At 36.0% G+C, this 24,909-nt stretch overlaps 1 protein-coding gene across 6 annotated transcripts in view; it reads left to right on the plus strand.

The window, feature by feature from the left end:
- Positions 1–24,909, plus strand: part of Ascc3 (activating signal cointegrator 1 complex subunit 3) — a 357,473-nt gene that overhangs the window by 320,732 nt on the left and 11,832 nt on the right. For all 6 annotated transcript variants that reach the window (XM_074077814.1, XM_074077822.1, XM_074077820.1 and 3 more), the window contains 4 exons: positions 15,898–16,049; positions 18,377–18,524; positions 22,100–22,309; positions 24,398–24,573. In XM_074077814.1, coding sequence (XP_073933915.1) covers positions 15,898–16,049; positions 18,377–18,524; positions 22,100–22,309; positions 24,398–24,573 — 686 coding nt within the window. The remainder of the gene's footprint in view (positions 1–15,897; positions 16,050–18,376; positions 18,525–22,099; positions 22,310–24,397; positions 24,574–24,909) is intronic.

Here is a 24,909-nt window from a genome sequence, read left to right on the forward strand (position 1 = left end):
GGGTATATCCCCAAGAGTGGTATTCAGCATAATTTCTAATGACTGCACCATGTTTCTTCATTTGAAATATCTTAATTTATTTAATGAGTCATCAATTGTTAGACATTTGTGTGTTTGATTTTCCACTATTTTAAGTTATAAGTATTAGTTTCCACTATTTTAAATGTTTAACTTACTTTTCAGAAGCCACCTGGAAGGTAACTGATGTGATGAGGTTTTTACTCCTAAATCCTCTCATTCCTATAATTTCTTTGCAATATTTTGATAAACGTAAACAGGAAGAGGAAAGTATATTACAGTTGCCAGTGGAAACCTTAGAGAAAAAGTCAAGATGATAACATTTTCTATGTCTGATTGGCAATTCTAATTTTTTACCCCTTAGCTTTCATGTGACACATGGGTACTCTTGGTCTTAGAAAGTACTGGTTCAACCCGTTTTGTAAACTGCAGGCCATCTAGATGATTGAAAATTGTCCTACTACCCTCATGGGACATCAGCATGAGTCTGATCTGTGAATGGAACTCAGAATCATAGCTCTGACTATAAATTTTCTTCTGCCACTATTGTAGTATAAGGCATCAGATAAGTCACATAACCCATAGTATCTAAGTGAAAATAACAGAATAGCATAGCATTATTAATAGTTATAAAGTAAAACAACTTAAGGACCAAAAAAAAAAAAGGTCTATCTTAGTATTCTCATTCTCTTATTTTATGTTTATTAAATTATTATTGTGCTGGGGATACATTGTGACATTTTCAAAAGTTCTTACAATAAATCATAGTTGAACCACTTCATTATAAAAGCTTTAAGAAAACTAGGAATAGAAGGAATGTACCTCCACATTATAAAAGGCTATATGACAAACCTATAGCCAACATCACACTTAATGGAGAAAAACTGAAACCATTTCCCCTAAAATCAGGAACAAGACAAGGATGCCCACTCCCCCCACTCCTATTCAACATAGTCCTGGAATTCCTGGCCAGAGCAATAAAGCAAGAAGAAGTAATAAAAGGAATACAAATAGATAAAGAAACTGTCAAAGTATCCCTATCTGCAGGTGACATGATCCTATACCTCAAAGACCCAAAAAACTACCCAAAAACTCCTAGACACCATAAACAGCTTCAGCAATGTAGCAGGATACAAAATCAACTTACAAAAATCAGTAGCCTTTCTATATACCAACAATGAACAAATTGAGAAAGAGTATATATATGAAAACAATTCCATTTACAGTAGCCTCAAAAAAAAATCAAATACCTAGGAGTAAACTTAACAAAGGATGTGAATGACCTTGACAAAGAGAACTACAAACCTCTGGAGAAAGAGATTGAGGAAGACTACAGAAGGTGGAAAGATCTCCAGTGCTCATGGATTACTAGAATCAATATAGTAAAAATGGCTATACTACCAAAAGCAATCTTCATGTCTAATGCAATTACCATCTAAATCCCAATGACATTCATCACAGATAGAAATTGAAAAATCTACCCTAAAGTTCACTTGGAAACACAGGAGACCATGAACAGCCAAGGCAATACTCAGCAAAAAGAGCAATGCTGAAGGTACCACAATACCTGACTTCAAACTATATTACAGAGCCATAGCAATAAAAATAGCATGGTACTAGCACAAAAACAGATATGAACCCCTGCAAAAATCGCAAGACTCTATCTGAAAAACACCTAATGCAGGGCTCAAGTGGTAGACAGAGCACCCACTAGCAAGCACAGGGTCCTGAGTTCAGGTACCACCATCACCAAAAAAAGGACAAGCTGAAAATAGAAGCCAGCATTTGAGAATCAGACCTATTTCAGAATCTGAAAGACCTATTCTGAATGAATACACTTAAGAGTCTGGGCTGGGAAAATAGATAGCAATTTTTAATATTTAATATTTAATTCTGTTTTAAGCACTATATATGCAATTAAATCAATGTTGCTACATTTAGAAGTGAGTTCTATGATCATTATTTATTTAATGTACATTACCATAACTGATATTTTCACATTTAAAAACAAGTAAGAATTTCATAAAATATATGACTTACTTAATCAAATTAAATAAACATCAAAAAAAAAACAGATATGAAGATCAGTGGGACAGAATAGAAGACCCAGATATGAATCTACATAGCTATGCCCATTTTTTTTTTTTTGACAAAAGTGCCAAATACAATGGAGAATAGATAGCCTCTTCAACAAATGTTGCTGGGATAAGTGGTTATCTGCCTGAGGAAAACTGAAAACTAGATCTATGCCTGTCACCCTGTACTAATATCAACTCAAAGTGGATTAAGGACCTTACCATCAGACCCAAAACTCTGAAGTTAGTACAGGAAAGAGCAGGGAATACTCTGGAAGTAATAGGTATAGGCAAAGAATTCCTCAGTAGAACTCCAGCAGCCCAGCAACTAAAAGGATGGACAAATCGTACTGCATGAAATTAAAAAGCTTCTGCACAATGAAGAAATGGTGTCTAAATGGAAGAGACCACCCACAGAGTGGGAGAAAATATTCACTGGCTATACATCAGACAAAGGACTGATAACCAGAATATATGGGGAGCTCAAAAAACTAAACTCCCCCAAAATCAATGAACCAATAAGGAAGTGGGCAACTGAGCTAAACAGGACTTTTTCAAAGGAAGAAATCCACCTGGCAAAAAAACACATGAGAAAATGCTTACCATCCCTGGCCATAAAGGAAATGCAAATCAAAAGCACACACTAAGATTCCACCTCACCCCTGTTAGAATAGCTGTCATCAAAAACCACAATAAATTTTGGTGAGGATGTGGAAAAAAGGAACCCTCATACACTGCTGGTGGTAATGTAAGCTAGTGCAGCCACTTTGGAAAACAAATATGGAGGCTTCTTAAAAACACTAAACACAGACCTGCCATATGACCCAGCAATCCCACTCCTGGGGATATACCCAAAGGAATGCAACTCAGGTTGCTCCAAAGGCACCTGCACACCCATGTTTATTGCAGCACTATTCACAATAGCCAAGTTATGGAAATACAGCCAAGATGTCCCACTACCGATTAATGGATTTTAAAAATGTGATATTTATACACAATGGAATTTTACTCAGCCATGAAGAAGAATGAAATTTTATCCTTCACAAGTAAATGGATGGAACTGGAGAACATCATCTTAAGTGAAGTTAGCCAGGCTCAGAAGGCCAAAAATCATATGTTGTCCCTCATATGTGGACTTTTCACCTAAAACAGTTGCAGTAATATTATTGGACATGGGTCACATGCTAAGGGGAGAACACCTATAGAAAGAATAGGAAAAGGGAAGGAACCCTAAAGCTTGAAAGTGTTTGATGTGCCTACTGTAGAGGAGCTAATAAAGTAATCTTAAACTGGCAGAGGCCACTATGGGAAGATAGAGATGAACCATCTCAATCAGAGGTCTGATAGAGATGAACCAATCGGGGTTGTAATGCACATATGCGTGGAAGCAATGCTAGGAATCTCTCTGTCTAGCTATCTTTATCTCAGGCTAGCAAAAGTGCTATGTCTTTCTTATTATGGCCTGTGTTTTCTCTTCAACAAAATTGGAAAAGAGGGCAGAACAGGTTCTGCCTGGAAGTGAGGAGGTTGGGGGGAGGGAGGAGAAATGGCCCAAACAATGTATACACATATGAATAAATGAATAAACAAAAAAAATCATAATTGAATTCACCCCATCCATTATTCTCCATTATCCCTTCTTTTCCCCATTCCTAGAATAGTTTCAACATGTCTCATTTTTCTATTTTCATATGTGAGTGCATAATATTTCCACTACATTCAGCCTCCTTCACCCTTTCCTTATATCCTCCCCTCTCCCACTGGCACCAACCTCCAGACAGGATCTGTTTACTTTGCTGTTCTCTGTTTTTGAAAAAAGTATTTTTGTTTATTTAAGATAGCTCTACAGGGAGTTTCCTCGTGACATTTCCATGTGCATATGCATTATAACTCAAGTATTCTCATTCGTAATACCTCTTTTTCTTTACTTCTTCATAGTAATTTAACACTAAATGTTTCTTATTCTCTTTATTTTATGGAAACATGCCATTTATTTGAGACATCATTTAGATTATGAAAATTAAGGGCTAGGGACATGGTACAAGTGTTAAAACCTCTGCATAGCAAACAGGAGCCCTTAAATTCAATCCCCAGTACCAACACCAAAAAAAAAAGTCTTGTAAACTGTTGCCTTGACTACTTGACTACCCTTGTTCTGGGCAATCTCTCACAAAAGGAAAACATAGTTGTAGTACTAGAAATCTCCTCTGGCTTGGAGTCAGAATATATAATACAACCTTGCCTTTACTTTTTCTATTCCATTTCAATTTATGTATTGAGGTCATTTGTGGGGTTTTTATCATAATTTCTTTTTTTATCATTTTTAACATTTTTATTAGTATATGACAGTTATATAGGGGGTTGTGAATATTTTAACATTGCTAGAATTTCCTTTTCCCAATAAAAATAAAAGCAAAAATTATTATATGTAAAAAAAAATTACTATATGTATCTGAGTTTTTAGGACCTGCTTAGAATGTTCTAATCTGTAAACTGTGTAATTAAGAATGTGCCCTTGCCCTTCACCTTTAAGATCATCTTCTTGATCATGGTAATTGTGAAATGTAGTATATGATGTGGTCTCCTTTCTGTACTGAATGTACCAAAGAAAGGCTTTATGTCACCATTTTGGGGGACATTACAAATGAGAAGTATCAAAAATTAAATTTGCTTAAATTGTTCTGATTTCCATGGGAAGACCTGAGAAAAGCATTTTTATTGGAGCCAGACAAAACTGGTGGTAAGTCATGTTGCAAGTGCCTTTCTGCCTTACACTGTTTTTTATCAAGAGACCTAAGAATTGATATTCAGAGCAGTTCAGCAGCTCTGTTAAAAGGTGATTTGTTAAGGGAGGTCTATGCTGAAACCAAATGGAGATTCCAGGACATTTATTCCTGATCCTTTCTAAGAAGCTCCACAAAACTTTAAGTTAAAATCATGTTCATTTAAATGAGAAACATCTAAATACAACACTAAGCCAAATGATATAAGAAAGCATATTTCTATTTCCGTCATTCACACTATCTCATATATGGTGTTGACATCAAAACTTTACAGTAACTAAGCTTGCAGATGTGTAATGTGAAAAGAAAGACAGTTCATAGAACCTGCTCAGTGAGCTGAGAATCAGAGGGCTGTGTGATTTAGAGTTTAATTATTGATATGAGAAAGTTTCTTTCAGATGTAGTAAAGGCCGGATTTACCCTTCAGCTACTGTAGCCCTCATTTTAATAGGTCAAAACATTTGTGTGTGTTTTGAGTTTTATCTTAGAAAACTTTAGTAGGAAGACTCTTAAAGACTGAACAATAATGAAAGAGCAACACACACATGCACCAATAAGAAATGTGTACACTACAAAGATCTCTGGAAATTTATCATCCAGATTTAAGTTGGAATTAATATGTGTAAAACACCAAATTTTTCCAGAATATTTGAAGAAACACACACCATCTCTGTTCCCCCACCCTCCTACCCAAAACAATCCTTTTTAATGATGCCCCATAAGACAGGACAACATAACTTCAGTGGTGGTGGTAACTACTTTCTGGGAGCTTTCTTTGTACCAGCCTCTATTATAATTGCCTTGTATTGTATTGACATTTGCTGTCATAGTCTAATGATATAATGCAATTATTAACCTCATTTTACAGATGAAAAATAAGGAAGTTTACTGAAATCACATCAGAAAACAAAATCTGCTTTCAGCACATCTAATACTATAAACGTATTTCACTGGCTTCCCTTTGTCCTGTAAAGATAGATTTTAAAACTGTACTCTGGGTCTAATGCAAATTTTTTTAAATGTGAGAACTTCACAGAAATTTGTGGTGTTTTTCTTTTTAACCAAGAATTCCCACTAGATCATGAATATTTTTAATTAATCCTTTCTTTTCAATGTATACTAAATCACCTCTTTTTAATTACTGCTTTTAATTACTTTAACCATCTTCTAAGAGGAACTTGTTAATATGATTAAATATTTGTAACTGCTTTAATTATATCACTGCAGTGTCCAGTTGATATGCTGTTTGCCTTTTTTGAATCAATTGCTTATGGTCTTTCTCAAGTTTTTACATTATGCTACATATTCCAAGCCTTTGTTTTCTCATATTCTCCTCCCCCGCAAACTAAAATAATTAGGAATAATAGAAAAATAGACTGATGATACTACCTTAGGGGGAAGAAGGAATGCCACCATACTGTAAAAGATCCCTATAATAAAAAGCATATGCACACTAGAATAACCTCTGCATAGGTTTACTATTAAACACACACACACACACACACACACACACACATTTTGCATCCCTCTTTCATTTTAAGTTTTGCCTTTGCTTCTTTCAGTGTCTAATAACCACCATCAATCAATGACCTTGTATGAGGCCTTTGTCTATCGCTGGTGTTTTTTTTTTTCTTTATCCAGTTATTTTTGAAAAACTTAAGACTTCTGGTAGCAATAGACAACTCAGTGTTTCCTTGCCCCCAAATAAGGAACTATCAGTTTCCCCCAAAAGACAGCAGACATCACCTCCTTCCTATTGAGGACAAATACAAAGATCTGTCTTCTGCATACCAAAGCATATGTCCGTAAGAATTGAATTGATGTTTTATTGCCCTAATGAAATAGGCAAAGGTAAACTACGCAGCTACTTTGAAAATACTCTAGGTGATTCAGAGCTTAAAAGGCACAACTTTAAGGAGCCATGTTCTGATGGTTAGTTTTCATTGTTCTCATAGATTTTTGGATCTAACTTCAATATAGGGGCCTTGATTTTTCACATAAGAGATTGTATGAGCTACATATTGTGAGCTACATGGCCAAATTATGTCCAAATGCTCTAAAGTGCTTTATCACTTGTTGTAAAGATGATAGCTAAAAAAAAAAAAAAAAAACCTTTAATCAACTGTGTAAATAAAAAGTATATGAATTGGAATAATATACCTTCCTCCATCCAGAAAACTTCCTTGAATTTTCAAAACCAAATCTTTAAAAGTTTGTTGTTGGGGTTCTTGTTTAGCCTAAACTTCAAAACAATAGCTTGATTTCTTTACCTTTATAAGAACTTCTGATAAATTAAAAGTATACTACATTTTACATATCCAATATCATATTTTTCCATAACTCACAACAATTCTGAAAATGCAGCATTTCATCTTCAATCTGTTTTTTAAGAGGTGCTGTGATTTGAACTCAGAGCCTTATACTTGCAAGACAAGTTCTCAACCATGTCAGCCACATTCCAGGCAATTTTTTCTTTTTGTTTGTTTTTCAGATAGAGTCTCACATTTTTTCCTGGGGCTGATTTTAAACCGTGATCCTCCTGTTTCCACCTGCCACTTAGCCAGGGTTACAGGAATGCGCCACCATGCCTGGCCCTTTAATCTGTTTTTAAAAGTATGTCACTTTATAAGTTTAAGATATGTATAAGTGTATTAGAGTCTGAGACTAGACAAGACTAGAATAACTGAACATTCACAGGGCCTTGAGTTTGATCTCCAGCACTGCAAAAGAAAAAAAAAACAGATTAAAGGAAGCAAAAGAATCCCTTTAACTAAAAGATACTGTTACTAAAAGTGGGTCTGTCTTTAATTGACAGATAATCCCATTTGTTGTAGATTAACCATAGAAATACTTGATGCCAGGAGGTAGAACTGCCATGGATCAAGGCTTCTACAACCTTTGAGGAGTGTTTACCTTACATGTGCACTAAGCATAGGCTCAGTGGATCGCCAGTGTATTGTAAAACATCACTGTCATTTGAGTGAGTAAATTTCAAATAGTTCAGTTATGGCTGAGATTAGCAATAGAAGTAGTTGATCAAATCTTTAATCCAATACTTTTAAGCAATGTTTTAAAATAGCAAATGGTAGATCAAATTTTCTGTATCATTCCTAGTAAAAATCCTTTCAAATTTTAAATGCTTATAATTGAACTGAATGAAAATAATTTCTTTAAATAGACAGGATAGCACAATAGACTTCAGAAAGTTGCTGCAAAACATTTTGGTAAAAAATAAAGACGGATGGATTATATGCAAACAATATCCCTGTTTTTGAGTATATTTCAAGGAATATTGAGACTGTGAGCATATATTTGTAAGTTTTCATATCATTAAAGATATGCTTCAAAAGTTATCAATAACCATAATATCACTAACTATTAAGATGACTTGAGAGCTGTGAATGAAGGGTGAGACCCTTGGTTCCATCCCCTGGTACCACAAAAAAAAAAAAAAAAAAAGATGACTTTGGTGCAATACTTAGCATCTAGTAGACCTCAGAATATCATGGATGAATGAAATAAATACTTCATTTTTCCTTTCTAGCTCCTTCATAGAAGATTCTGTGTGTGTGTGTGTGTGTGTGTGTGTGTGTGTGTGTGTATGTATGCATTCCCACAACATTTTTAAAGTTTTCTTCCAACTCTGAATTGGCTACCAACAAATGTAGTCCATTTGTTGTAAACATTCATGTGACTTAATCAAATTCATGCAAACTAGGGTGAAGTCTAATTCAGGCTGTTTTCATGGTCAGATTGCTAGGGGCTCATATCTTGTCATAGAAGCCTGTTGAGATTTTATTAACAGATGAATATTTAAAAACAAATAAGTCTAAGTGAACTTAATCCTAAGTGATTTATTCTTGCATTTGCAAAGATCCACAGTGTGGTGGAAGAATCACCACAGCCCTGGGTAGTCAAAGTTACATTTTAACTCCACAGTAGAACGGCCAAACACCGCCTAAAACAAAGTGCCCCACTTGGGAGAGCAACACAAAACTGATACCTTTAGCATGTCCAAAGCTAACACAAATGTGTGCATTTTGCAGTGTTAAACACTTTTACTTACTCTTGTGGATTTACAAGCAATCTCCCTTCAAGGACTATAATATAATTTGGATGGCTGTTTCCTCCTGGGTGACTTTACCTGTAAGCTTTTGTATGACAATTTGGCAATGGTTTATTGATGATATGATGCTATTATGAAGGATCCTTCTACCCCCAGCTCCTCTCCTCATACCCACATAACAACCCTTTTCCCGGTTGGGGCTGTAGGAAATGAGTAATGCTTAACCCATTTGTGTGATCAATTCACTTAAGCAGCTACTGTGAAATGTTAATCACAACTTTAATTTGTACTGCATTAGCATTTTGATTAACTTGTAGGCTTGCTAGCACACTTGAAGCGCTTTTACTCATAGTTACAGCTCGGAAATGACTTTTTGATTAATTAAGTTTGTTAGACAGCAGCTGAGCTTCCTGAATGCTAACCTTCTGGGGGTAAAAGTTCAGGAGAAAGTTACTATGAACAACTGTTGCTATTGAAAAAGATTCTTTATAAATATACTTACAGCATTTTAATTATTGATAAAATATTGTGTCATTACTTGCAACTGACCTGGATCTTTGAAGGAGAGTACCTTTCTATCAAGAAAGCTTTTTTTCAGGTCTTCCTATCATTGTAAAACTTCTGGGAACTCTTGAACTAAAGAGTGACTTTGCTAGCAGATGTCTAACAACTAATGTTTTAACAAGCTGCCTAGGATGAATTTCCATAGTTATTTTTTAATAAACTTTTAATTTTAGAATGGTTTTAGATTTCCAGGAAAGTTGCAAAGATAGTATAGAGAGTTTCTGTGTACCCTGAACTTTCTTTCATTATTATTAACATTTTACATATTATATATGTTATAAGGTACATTTGTTATAATAAACAAACTTATATTGACACATTATTATCAACCAAAGTCCATATTTATTCAGAATACCACATTAGTTAATTTCAGTCCTCCTGCGTCCTTTGGCTCCTCTTGGCTCTGACAGTTTCTTGTTCTTTATTTGTTTTTGATCATTCTATAGTGTTTTGCATTCCCATGGCATTCCACAGGTAACTTGGATTTTATTGTTAATGGAATTTTTCTCTCATTCTGGACTAGATAAATCTGTTTCTTTTAAACTCTTGTAAGCACATTATCTTTATGACATTTATTTTGGACAGAAGTGTCAACATTGCTCACCATTTCTGCCTTTGTCATGATCTTATTTTCGTGTGCTTGTAATCTCTGTACAGTCAGTAGATACACTAAGATGACTGTTGAGGTGGGGAGGGTAGAGGAAAGGTTCCTTGAAGAGGAAGAAGGATAGGGAGGAAGTAGAGAAGGGTATAAGACTATGGAATGCTAAAAGGGAAGAGAGGCTTGGCTCCATGTGTGCATCTTATAGCCACAGCATCTTGATAACACTAAGGGTTAAATTGACAAATATTTAAACTGAAGTTTAGATTTTAGGAGAAAAAAATTTTGTCAGTACTCGAATTTAACTCAAACTTCACACTTGCTAGGCAGGCCCTCTACCACTTGAGCCACATCCCCAGTCCATTTTGCTTTAGTTATTTTTCACATAGCATCTTGTATTTTTGCCCGGGCCAACCTGGACTAAAATCCTATTTATATCTCCCACATACCTAGGATGACAAGTGCATACCACCACTTCCAGCTTATTGGTCAAGATGGGATCTTGTTAACTTTCCACATGAGCTGACCTTGAACCATGATCCTCCCGATCTCTGTCTCCCATATACCTGGGATTATAGGTGTAAGCCTTCACACCCAACCAGGAGAAATATTTTAATAATAGAACTTAGAACTGGCTCTTACTGCGTACCTGTTAACATACCTCTTTGTGGGTACTTAATGATGTCATTTTTTCTTTTAGAAGTTTAGGTCCATGGTTCTGTTCCCTCACAATTAAGTTGACTTGTGCACATTGCTCTTATTTTATCCTCTGATTTTTTAAGTCTAGAATTCAGTTGTGTCTCAAAAGATAAATACCTTAATATTATATATTGAGATGTAGTTAAAACTAAATTATAGGTTAAAATTAATTTAAAATGTTTAAAGTTTCAAAACTGTGTTCACAAAATTCATTCACAGAGAGAGTAATCAATCAAATACATAATAATTTGTCTAGAATTTATGTTTCTCTGCTATGTAGGGAAAAGACAACAGATGTAAGCTACCCTAAATCCTTCTTGAAACAATACAGGGTGTGTGAAAGTCAGTAGAGATAGTAGAATATAATGCAGTGAACACAGATCTGAAATTGGGAAACCAAGATTAATCCTTAACTCCATTACTTTGTTAACACTGTGATTACATAGTCACTGAAATTGTGTGTGCTCAGTTTCCCTGTCTATGCTAAGTGCACAGTATTGACATGTGCCTTGTAGTTGCTATTATTAGCATTAAAAGACAGATACTTGTGAAAGTTTTATGTACAGCTATGCAGATATTTTCATCATACATATATACATACTGTCCACACAGTGTGATTTTATATAATTCACTGAGTCTTTTCATAAGTGCATGAAATTCATATTGCTTGATATAAAATAGAGAGATTGTCAAGCTTAAAGTGTTAGCTATTTAAAGTATAATCTATAATCATAGAGGATAAAAAGAACAATGCTAGTAGATTCTGATAAATCTATCCCTTACGCCATTCTGAAACTCTGTTGGATTTAAATGTTAAGATCAAGCCTGATAAGCTTAGAGAATTCCTGAAATGGATTCGAAGTAAATGCTAAGGACATGAGGTGCATCCATGTCATAAACTCGTGCCTTTGGCCTTAGCAGCCTCAGACCTAAACAAGTTTCCCCGCAGAGAGTGTTCACTTTCTGAATGCTTAGTCTTTGTTTTGAGGGTTTCTTTTGCTTGATTTTGCTGTTGCTGGTTTGTTTTGTTCTACCTTTGTGTAAAACCAAGCACTTTGGAAGTTGTTGAGCTTTCAACCTTACCCTTCTTTCTGTCCTGCCCTCTCCTTCACTCAGATATAGACAGATATATACCATATTCACTCACCTCTCCCTCTGAAACTCTTGAATTGACTAGTAATTCTTAATTCCTCAATAATAAAAGTCAGCCTCCTTGGATATCCCCAACTACTTCTTTTTCTCAGATTCCTGGTTCTTCTTTCCATGTTCTATTTTACTTTCATTGTCCATAAGATTTCTTTTTCAACTGTCTCCCAAAGTCTAGATCTCTTCCCATCTTCCTCATAGTCTTCAGCTCCATCATTGTGGCTTCGACAGATGACCTTGTAAACATCATAATCACATGGATCCCAAACTCCTCCACTCCAGTAGCTGTCATATCCAAACCATTTCAACCCCACCTCCATGATCACCCTTGGAGTCACCTCTCTGGCCACCACACCTTTGTTTAGTCAGTAGCTCGACTAAACATTTTAGATCCCCTGATCTGGGATTTCTTCTCCCCTTCCTGATCCCTCAGCTTAGCCCTCATTTCCTTTATGACTTTGCTTGTCACTTTAACAAGCATTGGCCCAAGAGTTGGCCATTTCAGCAATGACGCCAGAGAACTTTAAAATCTCTTCTTTGGGTTACTATCAGCATCTGAATTCTCCACTCTCACACCCAAATTACTCATTATTATTACTGGAAATAATCACAGAACACTGCTAATTGTTTCTACTACAAAGTCATGTTGTGGAAATGGAGAGCTGCTCTAGTTTTTAATCATACCATTTATTCTGCCCAGTACTTAACTCAAAACATTTTTGTCCTCCTTTATAGTTCTTTCTCCTGGCAAGAGATGTCATTTCCAGCTTACAGAGATTATTGACATACTCTAATACAGCTACTGCCAGTGATCAATATCCCTTCTCTTCAGAGCTTCTAGACTGTTCATTGACTTTCTGTAAGAGAAGTCTTTAACAACCAGCAGAAGCCCCTCCCCTTTTTTGGTGGTCCTGCGGTTTGAACTCAAGGCTTCACACTTGCTAGTCAGATACTCCAATACTTGAACCATGTCCCAAGCCCTTTTTGTTTTAGTTACTTTTCAGATAGGGTTTTGTGCTTTTTGCCTATGGCAACCTAACTTTGATCCTCCTACCTGTTTCCTGCATAACTGAGATTACAGGTATGCACCATCACACCCAGGTTATTTGTTGAGATGAGGGTCCTTTTTTGACCCAACTGACCTGGAACCATGATCCTCCCAATTTTTCTATCTCCAGAGTAGCTGGGATTACTGGCATAAGTCACTATGTCCAATCCAGAAAACCTCTTTTCTGTGGCTTACCTCCATACCTCATCAGCAGAAACCCCAGGAAGGTCTTTTCTCCATACAACTCATTTTGTGTTTAGTAGCTGCTAATCTTGACCTCAAGGATATTATAGTCCACCTGAAAAGATAGAAAGCAAATTTTATAGAAACAAATACTTACTATGGAATAGGTGCATTGGCATTTTGTTACTGAAAACTTAAAGCTTACACAGACAATAAAAGCCTTAAAAGCCTAATCAAACTATTATTCAGATGAGGCAAACAAATACCAGTAGTTAACTGATTTGCCCATGGTTTTACACTTAATTTAGAGGGACAAATTGTAAACTCTTACCTTACCACCTTCAAGCTAGTATTGAGCAATTGTGAGTTATATTGTTTACACTTCATCCAAACTTAAAATGGCTAGGGAGGGGGGACCCTCCATATTCACCAGTTCCATATCACATTCACCTGAGTGTGGACGGAAAATATTAGGGAAAAAAATTTTATCTGTACTAAATATGTAAAGCCTTTTTTCTCATCAATACTCCCTAAGCAATTTAGTATAACAACTATTTACATAATATTCAGATTTTAGATATTCTAAGCAACCTAGAGGTGATTTAAAATAATCAGAATTATGTACATGGATTTTATACAAATGCTGCACCACTTTAAATAAAAGACTTCAAAGTCTATTAGCTTGGCATCCATCAGGGTCCTAGAACTAGTCCCTCACAGATACTAAGGGAAGACCTGTGTTTGCTTTAAATATTCTGTCTTGTCAGGAAGCATCCTCATACTCCTGTTATCCAGTAGACAATGACATGGTCAGTTCTAGGTGAGAGACAGTGAGGGTCTGCTCTAGGCAAGGGGTGCAGAGAGAAACGCACTAGGAGTATTTGAGCAAAAAAACATGTAGCAGCATTTGATTCACTGTATTTGGACACTTGCAAACCATTTTACCATCCCAGAATCTTGATCTCCCCACCTGCATTTTCTGTAAATTAAAAATTGATGTTATGGCTTTTCATTTACTTCATTAAGCACTTAACTTTGCATGAATTTTTTGCATTCTCACATCTGGGTCATACGATGAAAAATTGTGGGGAACCCTCATAAATTTTATGAAATCTTTCAACTTCATCATAGAAACTTCAAAGTTAGAAACATATGGTTCATCCATCCAACTCTTTACTATGTGAGCTTTGGTCTGGAATTTATTTCCAGTCAAGTTGTAATGTAAAATCAAAAGTAAACTTGCCATAGTTACGCCACATTACAAGTTCTAACCTCATCATGGTACCATATTAGATACAATTATTCACTTCTCTTTTCTCTTCCCTTAGCAAAGTCTCAAGAGTTGTGACTTGTGACTCCTTTTTTGTCTATAAGTAGCATTCATCCTAACCTGCTTGTCTCATTTACTTTGAAGAAAAAGTGTATTCTGCTTTGCAAGGATAAAGAAAAAGTAGAGTACATTTTCCTAGTTTTGTAAACATGTGCAGTCACACATGTATACACATCCACACAGTCACATGAGCACAGACATGCATATGAATATGTCTGCTGTACCAATGGTCAGGCTTTGCGATGTGCAACCAGTGCACAACTAAAGACCATGTGACCATTCTGTCACATTAATCACGACATCCAAAAACTTTGATCCATTTCCCTGTAATTTGTATAAAGAGATCATAGATTTTGTTTAGCGGAATTTTTTTTAGTTATTTTACTTTTTGTAAATTCCAGAACACAGAATTGGAAATTCAAAGCTTAGAAGAATGTGTATGCACCAGCAGTACTAAGTAGCAGTATGACAAATTTTACTTATATAGCTTTAAAAGTTTCTAAAACTCTTATACATTTTATACATTTTTATAAATATTTTACTGTCAGTGAAATATTTGTCATTAAAGTAGTATTGTATTCATTTGCTAGGTACATCCCAAACAGAGTATGGCCCTAAACCTATGTAAAACAGCTACCTAAGATCATGATATTAACTTATGTGTCTTTAAGTCAGCATTCTCCAGAATCTAATTTAATTGAAATAGCTTTGCCTGTGTAAACTTCTCCTTTGTTTAAATAAGATTTCACTGTTTAGTTTTGCCTTAAGCAAAGGCAGCCTTTGTTTGTCCATAAAACATTAGATTAAATGTATAGACTAATATGAATAGCTTCCCATCATTGCACATGTACACTGGCTGTTGTCCTCTTTGCTAGTGTGTGGTGTGTTGTCAGCGAGAACCAGGGCTCTATCATTAACCTGCTCTTTGGGGAAAATAAATTTTTGGTAAGAAAACCTTCTGTCTCCTTTCCATTATTGATTTTAAATTTGAAAAGCGATGTGAAGTTTTCTTTTTAAATGCAACTGCTAATGTTCTTGATACAATGAATTATGTAAGTATTTGCTTTAAAAGTACACTGAGTTTTTTATCTTAGTTTCGTTACCAGGTACCAATACTATCTAGCTATGTAGCTGCCCTAAAAATAATCTTAGTATTTAGCCCTTTGTAGGAAGTAATGCACATTAAATGCTGTGGAAGGTTCAGCTTGTCCGCCCCCCCACCCCAGTCCAACTGTACTTTGTTTTCTGGTTTCAGATTTGATGAGTATTAATTTCAAGATATAACAATTATTTCTGTTTGCTTTTTATTCAGGCTATATCATATTCCCAGTGGAGAGGGCAAGGGTCATGATGTGCTTGTAACATGTACATTTTCCCTATTCAGGCCATGCTGGATGTGGCTGCAAACCAGGGCTGGCTGGTGACTGCCCTGAATATCACCAACCTGGTTCAGATGGTGATTCAAGGTCGGTGGTTAAAAGACTCTTCTCTTCTTACATTACCAAACATAGAACAGCACCATCTTCACCTTTTCAGGTAATTGTTTTCATTTTTTAAAACTGTGTTTTTGCAGGGGCAGGTGCTGGGTCTCAAACCCAGAGCTATACCACTGAACTATAACTCACAGCCCCCCAAATTTATTCTTTTAAATCTGTAATAGCCACTGGAATTATTTTTTTTCTTGGTAGTACTGCAGTTTGAACACAGGCTTCACGCTTGCTAGACTGGTACTCTACCACTTGAGCCACTCTGCCTGCTCTATTTTATGTTGGGTATTTTCGAGATAGGGTCTCACAAACTATTTGCCCAGGCTGACCTCAAACCATGATCCTCCTGAGTATCTAAGATTACAAGTGAGAGCCACCAGGACCCAGCCACTGGAATTTCTTGTGGTCCTTAGAATATGATTATTGGTCCAAAGTGAACCACAATCATTCTAACCCTCTCCTATCTACATTGTAACATTGAGTACACTCCTATTTTGATTGCATCTGTAACATTGAGTATACTATCTGTAACATTGAGTACACTTCTATTTTGATTGCATCTGTTCCTTTACAGCATCACCCCCCTCATTTAAGCAGACATTACTAAAGTGCCTTTGATCCAAAACAAAATAAATTATCAATTTATGCTACTGTAGAAAAGATTTGAGGGATCAGATACCCATTGTCAAAAATAAATTGTGCATCTGCAAAATGTCCAAAACTAGGTATTGTATATACTAGGAGCTCAAAACATAACCTATGCTTAAAAGATTTTTGTATTAGAATCAAACTATTTAACCCTTAGTTGTTATGTTTGTGGCTACAAATATTTTAGCAAAAAAAAAAATAGTACTAGATACAAGCAAAGTTGGCAGTGTTTAAATGAAAATGTTTCTTTCACACCAGTGTTTCACAGCAGTTGAGAGATACTTTGCAGCCAAAATGTTGATTCTGGGTCATGTAGACAAGCAAAACAGTCTGGTTGTAGCTTACATCATGCACCCTGTACCTCTTATCAGCTGGTCAAGTGGTGGCAGTCGTTTGCCTGGGCTGGCTTCAAACCATGATCCTCCTGATCTCCACCTCCTGAGTAGCTAAGATTACAGGTGAGAGCCACCTATGCCCAGCCACTAGAATTTCATGTGGTATGTAGAATATGGTCATTGGTCCCAAGCTGAACCACAGTCATTCTAACCAAAATGCCAACACAACCTCAGGTAAATGTGGGGTCCCCTCAAGAAAGTCCCTCATTTGACTCCAGGGTACCTATCTCTAGGATACTTGAGCGCTCACCATGGGATATCCCTGGAGCTAACGGACATTCAGTGAGTGAGCCATACCAGCAACAGGTGATATGAAGAGAAGACACATATCTTTGGCTGTTTCTGGTGTGGTACTAAACCTTGTGGGAGTTGGGTATCAGCAGAAAAGAGGGCACGCCGAGGTGCTATCTGACACAGCACACAGGCCTATTATAGGAGCTTCTTGTGGCTTACGATGTTCATCTAGATTTCCTGACACCCATAAGACTAAACTATTAATATAATTTCAACTATATTTTATTCTTGCCTTAAGATTTAGGTGTCTGGCTGGGTGCGGTGACTCATGCCTGTAATCCTAACTACTCAGGAGGCAGAAACTGGGAGGATTGCAGTTCCAGGCCACCTGGACAAAGAATTTGCAAGACTCCATCTCAACCAATAAAAACTGGTGGCATGGTAGTGCATGCCTGTCATCTCAGATATGTAGGAAGCATAAATAGGAGGATCATGGTCCAGGCGAATCTGGATATAAATGCAACAGCCTATCTCAAAAATAAACCATAAAGGGCTGGGAGCATAGCTCAAGTAGTACAGCACTTAAGCACAAGGCCCCAGGTTCAACCTGTAGTACCACAAAAAAAAAAAAAAAGATTCAGATGGCCTGTGTCCCTTATATCTGGCACAACTAGTGCTATAAGTTTCAAAGTAATATTTCAAATTTTATGTGTCCAGCAACCTACAATTTGAACTTTATTCAAGTACTTATATTAGAGGCATTTGCCCGCATCTATTAAAAGTTTGTCAGGGCTCCATGTCATTACTTCATCCACATGGAAGGATTACTTCATATTAGTGTCTTGTTCAAGAACACCTACTGTCTGTGCACCTTAAGTATTTACTGAGACGGTATGTCATTTGTGATATACACATCTTATGTGATACTGCTTTGGGGTGCTATCTTAGAGAATGCTGGTTGATACTTTAAACTTAGAATGCCCTATAAAGTGTATATCTTATGTAAAGAAAACTTCAAATTATACAAAACTACTGTTGTCAGAAAATGAACTTTGTGCCATGAGGGAATTGTTTTGTTGGTGTTGATGTGGTTCCTTAGGAAGTGGAAACCAGTTGTTAAGGGCCCTCGGACTAAGTGCCGAAGCTCCATCGAGTGCCTTCCTGAACTGATCCAGGCCTGTGGAGGGAAAGAACATGTATTTAGCTCCATGGTAGAGAAGGAGCTGCAGGCTGTGAGGACAAAGCAGGTAAGGCTACCTCTTCTGTGTTCTGAAGGTTCCCATACTCTGTCTGGGAAGTTATACCAAGAGTTTTTGTTTTTTTTTTCTTTTTTTTTCTTCTTTTCTTTCTTTCTTTTTCTTTTTTTCTGATAGTACTGAGGGCCTCACACTTCCTAGGCAAGCACTCTACTATTTGAGACACATCCCCACCCTTTTTGCTTTAGTTATTTTTCAGATAAAGTCTCATGTTTTTGACCCAGGATGAGCCCCAGGCCATGTTCCTCTTACCTGTGCCTTCCACATAGCTGAAATTACAGGTACACACCACCATGCCTAGCATATTCTTTGAGATAGGGTCTTACTCACTTTTTTTGCCTGGGTTAGCTTTGAATGTGGAGATCCTCCTCTCACCATCACCCAAGTGCCCGGGATTATTAGACATGTGCCACTATGCCTGGCTATACCAAGAGTTTTCTAAGTTAGGGTGTGGGTTTTAGAGTCAGGCTCACCTAAGTTTAAATTCTTTCTCTGCTATTTACTTACTATGATTTTTGAACATGGAAGTTATTCCAGTGCAATGCTGTCACTCTGTCTGTGAAAGGTTTCATGTAGCTTGTCCATCACTGGGTTGCATTATCCAGGAGCCCTTCTTACTCCCTTTCTTCACATTAGTTTTTCATTTTTTATTCTTGTTTGAATATAATTCCCTCAATTACTTGTTTATGTTGCCCTCTTATTTTAATCACTTTATTGTTCCTAGATTCTAAGGTATTCTTTCAGATAAACTCCTTATTTGTGAACCATATGACATATAAAAAGTGAAATTTATTTTGTGAAAGGCAACATGGGTCATCTATCCAGTCTTTGGGAAGGTCAAAAAAATGCATGAATGATGCCAGAAATAGTTGGCTATCTAGACCTTCAAGTCTAAGAAGTTTACCCTAAAATTCAAAGTAAATACTCAGAATTTCTAACAGAATTGATATACTGATTTGCAAATGCAGGTATGAAAGAAACTTCTAAATCTTGTCTCTTCCCTTCCCTCCCAAGTGAAACTTATTTTTGAGCAAGACTTGGAAAAAGTGTAACAGGCATTTATGTCTGATTGTTCAGTTTCTGTTGAACCCAACATTGGCACAAAAATTATTTAAATATTCATAATAAATGCCTACCTTTCTAACTAAATTACCATTAAAATTATGAATAAAAACAATATCTGTGATTCCAAACAAGGCTTATGTTAGTAACAACAGATTTCTAATATAACATACATTGATTTCAAGCCAAGTTTTAGATATGATGAAAAATTAGAACATTGTCATAATTAGTTCAGGGAGAACTCAGAAGTAAACTTACTTAATTTATTTGCATAAATTGCCATTCTGTTATCTTTAAAACCAAATGCAAATTGGCTCTGTCTGATATGATGATGGTTATTTGGCTCAAAAGTGCTTCAATTTGCAGAGCAATCTGGTGTCGGCTCTGCAGTGAGGCGATCCCAGGTAACATACAAATCCTGAATTATTCCAGAAATTAGTATGTTTAAAGCATCAATTTAAGTGCTAATTGCAGTAGTAATGAGAAAAAGCAGTACGACTGTGAGATTTGCATCTTCTACCCCATCAGTATGCCTGGAACGGCTGCTGACTGGCAGAGGATTTGGCTGCTAATTAAATAATTGTATGCATGGCAGTGCTCTTGCCTGATTCAATAGATGAAGATTAATCCTCAGATAAATATGTTTGGCTGGTATTGAAATGTCTTAGCAGTTTCTTTAAAAATAGCTCATGTTTTATACACATAAATATATATATATGTACCCAGTAAATACATGTGTACACATTGTAGGTTGAAAAATAATAATATTTAGTCCTACAAAAAGAATTCATTTTTATCTAAAAGCCAAATATGACTTTCAAGAGCTTTGTAAAGTCAAATCCCAGAGAGTTGCTCAAAACCAAAAACATTATGTTGGTAATGAGTTTAATGGTACAAGTAAAAAATATGAAGTCTTGTTTCGTGTGGTAAATACAGCTCGTGTTATCTCTCTAGCAGTTGTGTATTTAAGGGCCCCCATGGCCACTTTTCATTGTCCTGCAGTCTTAGAAGCACATGCAGTGGTACAGCTTCTGTACCTAGTGACTACTAAGTTCTAGCAGGGGCTAGGCAATCATTTGGTCTTAAAGTACATTCTGTGGCTTGACTATTTTACAATTTAGTTCCAGGCAAATTTCAGATTCACAAGAAAAGTTGCAGGATCAGAGTTGCATCAAAAATTTGCATTGGATTTACATGTTTTTAATTTCTAAGGGGTAGTTTGGCTCATCAGAAATACTTCATTTCAATTACATATACTCAGTAGCACTAAAGTCATACCAGATAGGAAGTCAAAGCCTATAAGGAAATATATAGTATACATTAAAGTAATCAAAGGGAAACCAAAATTAAAGAATTCATGTACTTTTTAAAACTACCTTAGAAAGTAACAAATGATAAAGTACCCAATGTATTGAGAAGTTTTCTTGATTGTTAGTGATATTGCCACATAATTGTAAATAAAAGAAAAAGATAACAATTACCTGAGGACTCTTAGTTTATTGTGTTACATGCTTTCCATAGATGTACGAATTTATTCATTCAATGTTGTTGAACACAGATTATTCACAAGTATCTTTTAAAGAGCAAAATTAAAATTGGTGAAATATTTCCACTGTCTTAATGTGTTTTTAACTAGTATTATAAGCATGGTAATGCCATAAAGTCTTATTTGTTTCTAGAAGGAACCTAGACTTATAGGATTCCCTGTGATATATACAGATGTAGAAATGTATTCCTTTCAGAAAAATTTGGAATATGAACAAAAAAGTTGTATAAGTGGTTAGTGGATGATGCTGACATTAATAATTTCATCTTAATTTTTTTAGATTGCCTTTATGTCCCCAAATAATGCTCTCTACCTTAAAAGTCACATAAGTCCTAGAATAGACACATCTCTAAAACAAAACAACTCAACAATAAACATTTTTAGGGCTGGCAGAGTGGCTTAAGTGGTAAAGCACCTGCCTAGCAAGTGTGAAGCCCTGAGTTAAGATTCCAGTACCACCAAAATAAATAAATAAATAAACATTTTTAATAATGTTATTTTTAGTATAGTCAATAGCCACTCGATATCAAGAGAGGTTTACAAGAAAGGGGCCATAATTTTAGATGATAAATCCTTTTCTAAGCTTTTTTTTAAAACAATCCTTAAGAAGATTAAAAGCACACTATATCTATATACACATACCTGTGCGTGCGCACACACACACACACACACACAAGTATAAGAAAAACCAGGAAAGTCTTAACAAGTAAGTGAATTATATCAAAGTCAGTATCCCGCTGTTAGTATTGTACTCTGATTTTGAAATGCTGACGTTGAGTAAACAGTGCAAGGGATCTCTATCATTTCTTAAAGCAGCATTAACTTTATCCAGTTATTCCAGAATTAACTTCCAAATTAAAAAGTTGACTTTTTTAAATTAAACACACTATTTTTTAGTTGATTGCTGCATTTCACTTTCATTGTTCCTTAATTATTTTTCCTCTCTTTTTTTATTCAGGCATGGAATTTCTTATCTCGCTTGCCGGTGGTAAATGTTGGCATAAGTGTTAAAGGCTCATGGGATGACTTAGCTGAAGGACATAATGAACTGTCTGTCTCAACTCTGACCGCAGACAAACGAGATGACAACAAATGGATCAGATTACATGCTGATCAGGAGTATGTGCTCCAAGTCAGCTTGCAGAGACTCCACTTTGGGTTCCACAAGGTGTAGTATTTGGTTTTCATTCTCATATACTCCGCATCAAATACCAGCATGCACCACCACACATATCTGTTAGATTACTCATGTGTCTGTCATTCATGAATCCTGCTTTCTCAACTGGTCTTAAGCAGCAAGAGTCAATCTTTTGAAATTAGTCAGTTCTCCTCATGTGCCATTTTCAGCCTCAGAATATCCACCTTACATAATACATTGCCTAGACTACTGTTCTTAAAGTATGGTCCAGCAGAATTTCCTAGAGTGCCTTTTAAAGTGCAGATTCCTTGGCCTTACTCCATGCTGACTAATCTCAGCACCCATATGATTTTTAAGGACATTAAACTCAGAGAAGCACTGCCCTGGAGATACTTAGGATACAGGAACCACAGAAGACTAGATGTAGATGAGATTGAAGCTTTTCTACTTAGCTCTATGAATTTGAATAAGACACTAAGCTTTTCTGAGCCTCAGTTGCCACATCTGCCTGCTTCCTTCATTATAATGCATATGAGAGAGCTTTGTCAATTTCATACAGACCAAAAATGTACAGTAGTTTTATTTTAAATTACTATGCTCTTTTTCTTTAGCCTCTGACACCAAAATTAATTATTTAGTCCTCTAAGAATATTAGTACACATAGTGTGGGCAAATTGGTTTTTATTGCCATAATAATTGAAATAAGAAAGACTGTCTTCTTTTTCATTCCAGTGAATTCAGTGTTTTCTGATGTCTACAATAAGCCTTTAGGGATGAGATTGTAGTTCGTTGGTGTTCCCACATTTTTACCCTCAAGCCAGTTGGTAAATCTATAGTGTTATCATATCTTTTTAGTACTACCCCTACAAGTCCCACCTCATTTGATTTCTAACACTAAAAATCAGCAAGTGTAAATATGAACTGGGATAGGCCTCTGGCACTTTATAGGCTTAAGTGTGAGCCTTTTTAGATGATTTACTATACCTACAAACTAATAACAGTAATCATAAAGAGAAATTCCTGAGAAAAAATTTAAGTTTTTTTACCCTAATATTCTACCTAAAAATAAGATTTAATCATGCTAGATAAACTGTAAATTTTATTGCCAACTGCCATGAAAACACAATATTCTCTGACCCTCTTTGAAAATATAAGTGAAAAATCCCCCCTAAATTACTGACTGAAATCTGATATTAGTATATTCTGTGACATAAAGTCATTGTCTTAAAGAACTACTAAATGTGATCTTGCTTTTGTAAAAATTAATCCAAAATAAAGACTTCAAAAAAATAAAGACTTCAAGTGCTGTCATTATATTTATATCTAAACTTATATTATGGTGATAAATATATATTACAAATTGCTGGACTCACAATTTCCTAGTTTTCTGAGAAAGGACCTTTTTTGCTTGTTTGTTTCTTTGTTTGTTTGTTTATGGGGTTTTTTTGGAGACAGGCTATTACTGTGTAGCCCAGGTTGATCTCAAACTTTCCATCATTCCTGAGTGTTGGGATTGCAGCCATGGACCATCTCACTGACAAAGAAAGGACTTTTCAAGATACCATATCACAACATGTGGGGTTTTTTTTTTAATGTGGATTTTGTCCTGGGGCAGTAAGAGTACGCAAGTATTTATATGACATTGTGCTCATTATCTTAAGGCCCAAAGGCTAGTCTTGGTTGGCTTTGTTTATTTTCCTAATGATCAGTTACTTGTGACTAAGAATTTGGAAGAATTAGTTAATATGGTTCTATCTCAGTGTAGTTATCTGTTAGTGGAATATTAATGTCAGTTGTATGACTGGCATACGAATTTACTAATTGATGTCAAGGGTCAGAGCTTTCTATTCTAAATGAGCCAAATATTCTGGTAGGTATAGCCACAAAGTGGTGTCTATATGTGTTATGAAAATCTTGAAGGACAGTAGATAAAGGCATATCAAAGACACCGAACCAGAAAAGAAGGAAATTTAAAACACCCCAGACAGACGTGCCTGAACTATGTAGATTTATGGTCTTTAAGTAAAAACAACATATCCTTTTAACCACAATTAAGTGGTGTAGAAAGCATAGATATTAATTAATATATTATCTTTCTTTTTTTTTTCTGGTTTACAGGGGAAGCAGGAGAGCTATGCAGTTACCCCTCGATTTCCAAAATCAAAAGATGAAGGATGGTACTTGATATTAGGAGAAGTAGATAAGAGAGAGCTTATTGCTTTAAAGCGAATAGGATATGTTCGAAGTCATCATGAAGTTTCTCTTTCTTTTTACACTCCTGAAATACCTGGAAGGTAAGCAGAATCTCACACTAAAGTTCCAAAAGAATTAAATGACTGTGATTAGAAAGACAGTTTTAGCTGGGGGCTGGTGACTCACACTTGTAATCCTGGCTACTCAGGAGGCAGAGAACAGGAGGATCGCGGTTCAAAGCCAGCCCCAGAAAATAGTTCCACAATACCCTATCTCAAAAATCCCTTCACAAAAATAGGACTGGTGGAGTGGCTCAAGGTGAAGGCCCTGAGTTCAAGCCCCAGTACTGCAAAAAAAACAAACCCCCAGTACTGCAAAAAAAACAAAAAAAGACAGTTTTATAGCCAGGCATGGTGGCATTTGACTAGGATCCTAGT

The sequence above is a fragment of the Castor canadensis genome, chromosome 1 (assembly GCF_047511655.1).
Source record: "Castor canadensis chromosome 1, mCasCan1.hap1v2, whole genome shotgun sequence".
NCBI lineage: Eukaryota > Metazoa > Chordata > Mammalia > Rodentia > Castoridae > Castor > Castor canadensis.